The sequence below is a fragment of the Embiotoca jacksoni genome, unplaced genomic scaffold (assembly GCF_022577435.1).
Source record: "Embiotoca jacksoni isolate LCO1_2020_lvr unplaced genomic scaffold, fEmbJac1.0.p SCAF_83, whole genome shotgun sequence".
NCBI lineage: Eukaryota > Metazoa > Chordata > Actinopteri > Embiotocidae > Embiotoca > Embiotoca jacksoni.
The window spans coordinates 440126-452051 of record NW_027185440.1 but is presented as its reverse complement, the minus strand read 5'-3'; the positions used below and the strand labels follow the sequence as shown (position 1 = coordinate 452051).

Below are 11926 nucleotides of genomic sequence, written 5' to 3'. Positions count from 1 at the left end.
ATGAAGGGCATGGTCAGCACGGGCTGTGCGTGTTAGGTCTTTTTTCTCAACCGCCTTCAGTTTCAACTTTGTATTAGAAACAATGCAGTTACTGAAATACTATAAAACACTTTCTATGCATAACAAGTTTGCAGACATTTATTTTCTTTTTGCACTTTCAGTTGAAATATTCATCTCAGTAACTCTGGCCTGAAAAGAGTTGGTGGGCTTTGATCTGAACACGTTGCAGTTACAAAAAAAAAACATGATTCTGTGTATTGGATGTGAATATTGATACAGAAGAGAGGTGCTCCCAAACTTTTGACAAAAACGGACTCAAACCATGAGAAATCTGAGGTAAAAGTTGTCTTCATTAGAAATGGATTCCACACTACATTACTGCATAAAACAAGAAAACAGTCTGTCCACTTGGAATCGTGTTCCAAAAAAAATGGACCATGTAAAAACAGACGAAGGTAACAATATCCAAAATAATCAACTTTTTCAGCTGTTCAAATGTCCAAACGCGTACAATACCTCCAACATTGAGCAATATTGTACTTTTGGCCAGTATTTCATTGACTAAAAAAAAGAAAAAAATAGTGAAAGAACATCCAATGTACATACACATACAGTCTAGTGAAATCTAGAAAGGTCCCCATTGGCCTAATGAGGCAGCATGTGTGACGTCTTTCTCAGTTTTGAGTGTCGGGGGGTCTGTTGGCACCGAGGTGACCTCGACCATGCCTAGACCAGTGTGAGGGACACTAGTGTTCATAATGTGTCTCTGTAAATGTTTAATCCAGTCCTCCTGGACCGACAAAGGACCCTGGAAGACGAGGTCACAGAACCTGTAAAGAGAATAAGAGACACACAACAAATACACAGGTTGTCAAGAGTTTTGCACTTGTCTCCGCTGTAAATGTATTGCTCTGTCAAAAAAACGAAAACAAAACTTCATCAGTAACCAGACCACCAGTAATTTGGCTTTAAATGCAATCCAACTTTTTGGACTGCAAATTAATTTGTATATATTATAAAGAAAATGAAAAGGTTACCTGCAGGTGAGCCTGTACATTTCCTCAGGAGTTTGGGGTAAGGGCAGTGTCTTCTTCTTTGATCCAGGCCTTGAGCGTTGCCTTACTGCTTTACAGTCAATTGCTGAAACACAAAATTTGATTTATTAATTTACAGCACTGTATTTAAATGACAGCATAGCCTTGATAATTTCACATTTACTGAACAAAGGCCTGCGATAACCAGTTCCAAAAATTGTACATTTTCACACAACATAGTTTTCACTTCAGTAAATTGGGCAATTTGGATTTCTGGACATTTCTGGCTCTTGCTTGAATGCGTGTTTTGGCCTTGTGCCAGTAGGGTGAAAAGGCTGCCTCTGTGTCGCATCTACAGTCCAGTGCGGCTAAGACACAAGATAAAAAGGTGTGATGATCTGTGCCTGCAGGAAAAGTAGGTCCAGAAGGCTTTCTGAAATGAAGAGGTCGCTCTGCAATTAAAATCTTTGCAATGTCTCATTGGCTGATGACCTTCCAGCATCTACCTCAGGGAGGACACAAATAACCACTGGTGCACTAAATATAACTAAAATTTGGACATCACAACCCCTTTTGATGTCCATCTACACGGATAGTTTTGGCTTTATCTGCTGATGTCTTGAGTTATTAGGCTGAGATTTCTGCTGCTATACCCATGCAGTGGTGGTGCATTTGTTTAAGCAGCACCAGAAGCGGCGACCACGTTACTCGGGTACAATTAAGCTGCTAGATTGTACTTCAATAGATGCCTGATCATTTCTGGTCAAGAGATCATTCTATTGTTTTTGAGAAGATACACTTGCTGAGTTTTTCCAAGATGGTCTCTCAGTTCAGTGCAGCACAAATAAAACATCATTCAGGTTAGCGGGAAATTTGCAGTTTAAAAGCAGCAGCAGAGTGAACTGACTTCAGATGTAAATGCGCCTTTCACAGAAGAATATTGTAAGGTAACTCCGCTATTGGTGGGCAGGACTTAGTGTCCTCGGGTTCCCTATCAGATTAAGCTTTTCATGACTTTTGCAATGTTAGTGCCTTTACTCCACTCTGTCCTAGTGTTTTGTGAGACTTTTGGAAACACTGCTGACCACGTTTGGATATGATCATGAAGACACCTAGCCTGTTGTTACCAGACCCGACTTCATTGTATGAATGTGTGTGTCTAGGTACGCTCCATAGGGAATCGTTGGCAGTCGTTGGATCCTACTGGCTGTGGACCTCGGATTAATTTTGAAACGACTGAGCAGCTTTCATACCAATCGGTATGATTCTGACGTTTAGAGAAAGATAAATAAATAAAGCTTAACTTCAACGACATCATACTTGCATACACCCACTGGTCACTGATTGGTTCGCCTTTCAGAGTGGCTAAGCCAACGATAATGCGAGCCCAGCTTCCAGACTACAATCCGTATTGAATTAAAAACTGGTTGTCAAGGTTGATGTCGTTGATTTTCTTTGGAAGAAGCTCACGTGGTTGGGCTTTACAAATCAGGGAAGGGCACGTTGCGACTGATAAGACTCACTCAGGAAGCGAATGTGGTTGTCTGTTCAAAAGTCTCAGTTTTCCAGTGTTCAGACTACAACGCCACCTCGGAGTTCTCAAACATCAGTATTTCCAAAAGTTTTTAAGGAATTTAAAACCCCTGAGTAGTGTGGACCGTAGACATAAACAAAGCAAAAGCTATGCGTTTTAAAACAAAAATACATTTGTGTGGATGTAGCCACAGTAATATTGAGCTCTTGAACTTGAGCTGTGACGAGCGGCACTTACTGGTTCCCTCAAGTAAGGCAATTCTTTTTCTTTTTGCATATGCCCGGAGGTGATTAGACAAGGCAACTCCACTGTGGAAAGTTGCATTGCAATGGATGCACACCTTCCTGTTGAATTCACCTTTCTCTGTAAAAAGACAAACAAATGAGAGAAAACATAAATATGTTCTTTGTGAGTAGTGTTGAGGAACAGAGAGGACTAGACTGTGGCGAGTTTAATGTGTCAACCTCTGAACTTTAAAAAAAAATAAATCACAGGATTCACCACAGTGGAAAAACAATTGTTTTCTGTATTACATGAGCTAAAAATATATTATCCTGAATGGATTATAAGGGGAATTGATATTACTGTAACATTATGTAATTATGAAATGGGACAGCATCACTCCATCACTCCAATAACTCACATACAGACTAAATCCTCAGTTTATAATAGTTTGTGACACATTTTAGCAAACAAGCCTTCATCTGATGTCCCTCATTCTAGGAGGAGGACATGTTTTGAAACATGTTATGCGTTACAAGTCTGTATAGATTATTTCTTCCACATGACACTTTAAAATTAATTTAGGGTCATGAGACAAGACAACAATAATAAATCATCTACATTATTATGTACAGCATGCACTTCAGTTTAAGCCACACAATGTGAAGGTAATTTGGCAATCTCCTTCTACACCCTTATGCTGATGACGCCTCACTTGAACAACACATGCAATCTGATCTTGTCCGCTTTAAAACAGCTGCTACAAATGTAAATGCACTAATCCTTTTGATCATATTTACCAGAAAGAAAAAAACAAACACAATTTTCGCTTTCCACAAATACAACCCTGTTGGTTATGTTATATATCCTTTTCATGGATTTCACATATTCTAACATTAGGACTTGCTGTGCTTTTGATGCTCTAAAATGTGAGACAAGATATACAAATATTCTTTGAGTACTTAAGCATTAAGGTTTTAAATTAAAAAAAAATGTCTTTAAATAATAAACATGTCAACAAGATGTAAGGACTCTTCAGCGTAATAGTAAATTAATTAAAACACCTAAGAGAATTCCACTCTGTCTCTTCTATGACAAAGTTACTTACCACATATTGAGTTTGGCAGTGAAGATGCAACTCTTGATCCTGAACTGTGCTCACTGTTTGTAGAAACTGTTACCATATTTCTTGACATCAGAGAGGATCCCCTTAGTCTCGCGTCTTCCTGACACTTCCTCTTCTTCAGAATTCCTATCAAAGCATTTGAGCCTGAGAGTGAATTTTTCACATCAAACTTTGTCTCCAGTTGCCTTTTTTCAGACTCAATTTCTGATAAAGAAAACATGGGCATCAGTGGTTTGGCATCAGTGCAAACGCTTCGAATAGAATTGCTTTTTGGAATTCCAGTGGGGGACGACGTGAACCGATCAGCACAGGGCAGCTTTGGTGAAGCACCATATTGGAAATGGTTTCGTCTTTTTCCTACAATCTGTAGGGCCCGCTGAAACTCCTTCTTGTCACGCATCAACTCCCGGAGTAAAATTAATGGTGATTTGTTCTTTGTAACAAACCTCCGACCAAGTTTTTTGAGGTGGCCTCGTATGTGGTTGGACTGCCCAGTCCTGTTGTCAAAGGAGTCCCCACATAGTGGACAGGAATGAATGCTCTTCACAGTCTCAGAATCCGACTCTAGCTGGAATGCTGCAAAAAAGACAAATACAATTAGAAACAAAACATGCGGTACAAGTACAACGTGATACATTTGAAATGTGTAACACTGAAATACACAAAGGAATACTATAATTACAACCTAGTTTTTAGTTTTAAACCCCCGGTTTGATTTTCACAAGTCTGTGCATTGGTGTTAGACATTGAACTTATAAAAATAATTGCTGAGCTCTTGGATGCGGCTACATGGCTACTAAAAGGAAGTCGTAAGTGCAACAATACAGGTATTAAAGAAGTCGGCAGTTTTCCAGAATAGCCGCAATTACATTTGAAGGTACAGCTGAAAGTAAGTGCACCCACAATATCTCTAATGAGGATTGCTAAACTGTATGCCCGGTAATGGTTGAAATAGGAAGTCAGCCCATAAACGGACGGAGAATTTACGTAATATTTGTATTGTCTGTTCCGACCTTTTGATTTAAGTAAATTTGATTTGAATTTGTTTTGTTCCAATAGCAATGGCATTACGTTGTGAGTGACTGTTAAATTCAGCTCTTAATTATAACCGATAGAACCGGTGGTTGCAATACGCAGTAATAATACGGCAAGCCGTAACACACAGGAGTTGTTCATCAGTAGAAGAGAATGCAATAAGTCCTCAAGTACCTTTTTTCAATCGCCGGAATGCTGAAATCCTCCGTCGAATTCGTGGCCTCTTATCTTGAGAAGCCACCTGCTCAGGAGGAACAACATGGCGTGCATTGTAGCTAAGTCCGACCCTATGAAGATGCCCTCGCACATGATTGGACAACCCAACCCCCGACTCGAAGACTGCGGGACAGTATGGACAGTTTTTGCGGTCCGATTCCAAGTCTGACAAATCGTCTGAGAAGGATTCACTCAATGGTATTTGGTGGGACTCGAAGGTTTCTTGAAATACTTCTGTTTCTATGCATTCTTCTTTGATTTCAGGGTCATTCTGTTCTTGCTCTTCAGTCTTAATTTTCTCAAACAGCCTTTTAGATGCCTGCAGAGCACCTCTCATGGACATTCTTCTGCTATAGGTGTAAATGATGTTATGTTTTTCTTTTTTGATACCATTGTCAAAAAGGTTAGTGTTGGCATCTGTGTCCTGAAACTGGAAAATGTCCTTTTCATCGTAGTCTGACAGTTCCTCTTCTTGGTTTATTTTCTTGGGACTAGGCAATGGTTTTGGTAAGATGAAGCATGAGTCTTGGTCAGAGGTGTTGCGATATGGGGTGGACATCTTCCTTTTAGACAATGACTTTTTGACTGTTGAATGATCTAAATTCAACTTTGGGCCATTTGGGGATAAAGCTGAATCTTCAACCTTGACAGTCAATGTTTCTGGCAACTCATCGGAGCCATTTTGGTCTCTTTTGAAATCGTGAACAGATGTACAATTATTGCTTTCCTTCCTCTGTTCTGCAGTCTTCTTTCCATGCCTTTGTCGAGACAGAAGGACATTAATGGATTTGTCAAGTTTTGATTCTGTCAGTTGAGACTTGGGACCTCTCTTCATCTTGCTATTTTTGAACAAGTCTGAAATGTCATTGGACTCATCAGGCGAACAAGCTCTTTTAGAAGAGAACTGATTTTTTATTGAGATTTTCGATGTAAACTCTGCATCTTCAACAGGAGTAGTAGACATGTGCTTCTCATTCGATGGTTGTGCATTTTTCTCGCTATGCTGGGTAGCTTCATATTCCTCAAAGGTTTGTTGATGGCGGCGCAAAAGGTGATTCTTAAAAACATTTTTGCTAAAAGCCTTGTAAGAACAGATGTTACAGGGGAAGATCTCAGAGTCATCATTCTGGATCTGCTTTCTAACCGTAATAACAGTGTGCTGCATAACGTTATGTCTCCTAAGATCACTCTCACTCAAAGTCCTGTAGCTACATTTGTCACATCTAAACTTTCTCTTGTCTTTCTCATGTGTTTTCGCATGTTTAACAAATGTGTTTGGGCAGTTCGTTCCAAATGGGCACTGAGGGCAGAAAAACTTGGCGTTTTTATCCTCTTTCTTCTTATCGCTCTGGTCTACGATCTCTTCAGCGAGTCTTGTTCTCTTCTCCTGATGGATAGACATGTGCTCAATAAGTGAACCACTTTGTCTAAAGCACTGTCCACATTCTCTGCATATAAAAGGCTTTGGCGAAATACTAGGAGGTTCGACATGAGTCTTCATGTGACGATGCAAATGATGCTCTTTCTTGAATATGAGATTACATTTTGAGCAAGGGTAACATGATGGCTTCCCCTCTGAATGAGAACTTATTGAGAGCCTCCCCTTCACAGGTGAAAGCCCAAGACTTACATTGTTCTCATGGGAATTTCTTGCAGGTGCATGGTAAAGAATGTCCTTGATGGCCTTTACGGTCCCATTGGGATATTTGGAAACTTTTTCTGTTGGTGACGACTGCGAGTTGGAGAACTTTCCTGACTTTCGGACTTCCCTGATAGGAATGGAGTCTACTTGACCTTCAGCATCAGACAATTCCTCAGATGACTTGGGGCTCAGGTCAGGGTAAAGGTCCTCTGAGGGGTCCACCATGACAACCATGTCCATTTTCCGTTTCCGTCTCCTTTGGCTGTTGGTAGGAGTGACTTCCTCTTTGGGTTCCTCACCAGGGGAATCATTATGGTTTTCCCAAAGAAACTGCATAAACTCTTTGTGAGGGTCCCAATGAAGGTCACCGGCACTACTAAAGTTATCCAACGAGTTCTCAGGTGAATCTACATCAAAATCCCAAATTCCTGCAGTGTCGATTTCCTGCACAGTTTTTAGAGGGGTGATGCTCTTTTCCTCATCTTTCTCAGTGGATATGTTGTTGAGTTCATGGGCTTGAGTAGCCTGATGTGAAGAGGGTCCATTTCCCAGGCCAACTGGAGACAACATATCTGTGCTTGACAGACCATCAAGGCCTTTCATAGAAGGCTTGGCAAAAGAATCGGGGCAAGAGGCCGATTCTTGTGCCATTCTCACTGGTTCCTGAAGGAGTGTGAGGGCATTGATCTCAGTATCTGCATCTTTGTCATCTTCATCAACACCTGTCAGACATGACATTTCAGCTGCCATGACCTGAAAAAGAAAAGTGAAGCCTTCTTAAATATTTCTCAGTCACCAGTGTTTAACTACATTATCCAGTTAAAATCCAAAGGTTTAAATTGAAATCTTTTCACTTTAGGCTAAGGCCTGGCTGTCTGGCTTCTTGATTCAACCCCTCTTTTTGAAATTAAGATGACAGATTATTGCATTCAAAGGCTGATTAAAGTCCAAAACAATGCACAAAAAGGTTTTGTTATTTTTTTTTTCAAATCCAAGTTTTTTTTACAACACTGGCTCGGGTCCTCTCTGAGTGCTTGTTATTCAGGGTGCACATTAGAGCACGCAGCGGTCGGTCTGGTCCATGCTAGGTCCAGAGTTGAATTTCTTTAGGCAAAACGCCTCTGTGTTTCACACCTTTTTACAGTGTTAATATGTTTAGTTTACCGTTTGTTGATTCGCGGTTTAGACCACATAGAATTTCTGTAAGTGATCAGCTCAATTAGCTCATTGATGAGCAAAGTGAGGTAACTTTATGTGGCAAATTAACCAGGCGTGCTGATCTTGTTTAGACAATTTATTCATGAGTGTAGCTAAGGATAAAACAAAGTGTACAAATGGCGATGATAAATGGTTCAAATGTGGCTGTTTTCTTGCTACTATGATCTTGATAAAAATGGAAAGAAATAAGCTATAACGTATACCATAGGTTTAATGAATATTGTTTTGTTACTTTTTTATCTGTAACCTGCGTGCTGCAATCTTTCTTTACAGTCACCAGTCAGCAGCGACTAAGAAATGGGTGGACAACAAATGTCAATTCTATCAAACTGCCAAAACTCAGCACATCCCGGGGAAAACCCCATTTGATTCTTAACATTGTAGTCGTTCCTTTACCACCACCCCGGCGATAGTTGAATCTTTTAGCCACAAAAGTGGTAGAACTGTTTGGTGTGGTTGATGTTTCACTGATTCCTCCACAGATAGTCAAGGCATAAGAGTTGATTCATAGTTCTGATCGGTATTTAACATTTGCTGCAGCACCAACACAACACTGATATAGTCTATCCAAAATCATGGATATCTAATTTCTAATGTACTTGGTTTGCCTTTGACAATCTCCCCTTTCACAATGAGGGGCAAATGTTGTGCCCACATTAATAGTGTGTTTAAGAGGGTCAACCGGTGTCGTCCAACGTAAGCCACCTCTAAAGGTGGATCAGACGAGCGTCAATAACAAAGTGAATGGCCAAATACTTGACCGGCACATCCGGGAACTTCGGCTCGCAACGGGTTCCTGCACCTTTTTGGGGTAAAACAAGTAACACTCGCCATAGACTTTAATGTAAAATAGCGGTATAAAACCAAAGTATTAGAAAACCTCCCAGGCTAAAGTAGTATATAAAGGACCCAAAGATACTCCTGCCTGCCACAGAAGGCGCTACACGTATCGAAAAATTTAATTTGATGCCTCTTTCGTCAAGCTAGTGCCATAACCTCACTTAGTGGACAGAGGTGTCCTACCGGGAAATCTAATTTGACCATACCAAGTGTGCAGGTGAGTGAACTATCAGTGAAATATTTTACTTATCAGTGCTGCCCTACAAATAGTATGCTACCTAACAATAGCACTATGCTCACAACGGACCAAACTACATTAAAATCCTTAGCGTCCCTTGGTCTTCGTTTCACTTGGAGTCATAAAGCCCTTCTATCAGGACCTTTTTTTAACGACAAACCACCGGATAAATCAGAGAGCAGCGTTATCTACTTTATTGCTGATGCAAGCAACTACACAGCAACTACTTGGCGTAGCGTGATTCAAAATTAGTAGAAGTAGAACTTCGGCGAAACCTCTCGACTTCCTCCGGTTGCCTGTTGCCGTATCACGAAATCAGAATATTCGAATAGTCGTTTTAAATCTCCAAAATCGATTAGTTCGTGCGGCTTTCGTTCTTCCTCATCTCTTTATATTCACACTTCTTGCAGTGTCCGTGTAGCTCCGCTAGCAGCAACATTTAGACTAGTCTAATTTGCAGGTTCGCGCCAGTTTATGTCCGTAGCGTTTTCTCACTCATTGCAGATGGACGTGTGTATTTAGACACTAAAGAATAGAAAAACATTTCTCAGATAGTGCTATAGTCTACTTTTTAGAATAGAGTGTAATATGCATTACAATCACCAGAGGCTACAACTATGGCTTTAACATTTTTGTCAAGTTTAAAATGCAAAAACAACACAAACGAGTGGTTGACCGACAGAACATTAAACGTCGCTAAGTCCATTGTTTGAATCTTTTTTCAAATACGTGTAGAATACAAATCTATCACCAAATCCAGCTTCTAAATAAATATTCGAGTACATATTCGCTGATTTTGTTTGTCTTATGTGACAGTAAACTAAATATCTTGGGGTTTTGGATGGTTAGAAAAAAAAACGAGTTAATCGTGCTAGTGTGGCTTTAGCATTTAAGATAATACACGAGATGTGAGCGGACTGAAATTCAAATGGGTTAAATTTTACGTTCTACATATATTTTAAGGAGTACTTAACTGCTGTCATTTTTAACGATCAAGCATTTGAACGATTAACTGAGAACATAACTGGCAGATGAATCAACACCAGAAATAATCATCAACTGCAGCCCAAAATGCAAATGTAAATCAATGATGGTCATTATAGTCAAATGCAGCTTGTAGCTTGCTTTAGCAGAAGCGTAACAGTGACATGAGCCTATTCACTCTTTAAAATGTCTAACATTGAATGGTACTATTTATTTTTTTATGCAATTGGTAGTTCCTCCCTAGCTGAATGTGCTTCTTTGATGTAAAAAGTTAACAGTCTAGTAACGTCCCTAGAGTTAATTCCTTGGCTCGGCCAGCATTCATTGACTACAAAATAAATAAAACTCAATACAAATGTACTTGACACTTTGCTTATATGACTGATGTGGCCATTTATAACGCTACAAGGACGAAGGACTGTGAGGTCTTGGTTTTGAGGGGTGATACAAGTGTCATACCAAGTGAATGCTCGTGTGGCAGATAAAAGGTGTTTATAAACAGCTACACAGCAGCAACAAATCTGCAAAGGGATGGACCTTGTAAATGGTTTTTTTTGATGAACGATTGTGGATTTAGTATAGAGCTAAAACTTTGAGCACAGTAGTTCAGCTATATGCCAACCCGCAGTACTTGGGGAGGATTTTTTTTTTTTTTTAAAGGTCCCTACTTTCAGAGCAAATGTGATCATTTCTACGACTGCTCTGTCGGGCTGTGACTGCATTTCTTTGGCGTTTATATCACGCTGTGTTGTTGGATGCTGCTTGCAGGAGCTGCAGACCATTAAGGCTGCTCCATACCAAAAACCTATTCCTCAGGCTAAACTACCGCTCATGACAATCATTCCTCGCTACTCGCTACACAGACATCAATATAACGATGAAAACCAAACAAACGTTACCTCCGAGCGGTGTGGATGGAAACAGAGCACAATGTAAACGCTGCATTGAATAATTTCTTACTTTCGTCTTCCATCTATTTCACAGTCGCCATTTTCCGTGGTGCTCTGGTGTGGGACAGATCATTTCTTTTGTAAGGGTACCCGCACATACGTTTGGCTATCTTGCAACAGAACAAAAAAAATACTCAAATAATTACGTTTAATCGTTTGAATACCCTATAAAACAGCTAGAATTGAAACATTACTCGAGTTATTGTCTCTTATAATTTCGTCACGTATTGTTGCGAGTCGGTGCCATGCCCCCCCGAAAGATTTGGAATGGTTCATTCCAGATAGGAGGCATAAACCCGGAGTTAATGACCATCTCTTTTGGGTAGCAGATTTATTTATTTTATTTTTTAGGGTGATGGCGTTTAATCACCGTTTTAATTGATAAGACAAATTGAAAGTTCAGTTACTGTTTGATTTAGATTTATTTTAAAGCAGACGTTTGGTTTTGCTATTCAAAGTTGTCACTGACGCACAGACAGTAATTGTGTGCCAACACAGGAGAGGTTTGACCACGACCCCCCCACGGTTGTCCTCTCCGGTCTTTGTTGCGGTCGTGGTCGGTGATTAGCCGGTTTTTATATCCCGATCTGGTGTATTTTAAAAAGGAAAAAAAAAACAAAAACTGTGTTTTAACACAAACTTTACAAAGTATAAAAATAAATCCACAGTAAAAAAAAAAAAAAAAAAAAAAAAAAACTATCATAGCTGGCCTACTCATATTTTTTTTATTTTTTTATGACAGCATTAAGGAACAGGACACTGAACTGTTTGTCAAGATTAAAATGTGCTAATAAAGTTCAACAGGGGTTCAGTCGCGAGCTGATTTAAAGTGCTGACAAAGATGTTCAAAGGGTCCTGAGGTCAAGGGTTAAGCTCTGCTCTGACGA

The 11926-nt window shown here is 39.9% G+C and overlaps 1 protein-coding gene across 3 annotated transcripts; it reads right to left on the bottom strand.

The window, feature by feature from the left end:
* Positions 1-165: 165 nt before the first annotated feature.
* On the bottom strand, positions 166-11155 carry znf644a (zinc finger protein 644a). 3 transcript variants are annotated; one of them, XM_069139528.1, is made up of 6 exons: positions 11050-11155; positions 5126-7562; positions 3899-4492; positions 2806-2931; positions 1038-1140; positions 166-830 (listed from the first exon to the last, which is right to left on the bottom strand). In XM_069139528.1, the coding sequence occupies exons 2-6, from the start codon at positions 7557-7559 to the stop codon at positions 626-628; spliced, it is 3462 nt and encodes a 1153-aa protein (XP_068995629.1). In that variant the 5' UTR covers positions 7560-7562; positions 11050-11155; the 3' UTR covers positions 166-625. The 3 variants fall into 3 exon arrangements, with proteins under 3 accessions (XP_068995629.1, XP_068995628.1, XP_068995630.1); XM_069139527.1 differs by having other exon boundaries at positions 10989-11147; XM_069139529.1 differs by having other exon boundaries at positions 823-911; positions 10989-11150.
* Between the last annotated feature and the right edge of the window lie 771 nt (positions 11156-11926).

Coding starts and splice junctions, on each gene's coding strand:
- znf644a (XM_069139528.1), bottom strand. CDS start 7,559: ATGGCAGCTGAAATGTCATGTCTGACAGGTGTTGATGAAGATGACAAA. Junction 1,141..2,805: donor TGCCTTACTTGAGGGAACCA/GTAAGTGCCGCT, acceptor TTTGTGTTTCAG/CAATTGACTGTAAAGCAGTA. Junction 831..1,037: donor ATGTACAGGCTCACCTGCAG/GTAACCTTTTCA, acceptor TTCTCTTTACAG/GTTCTGTGACCTCGTCTTCC.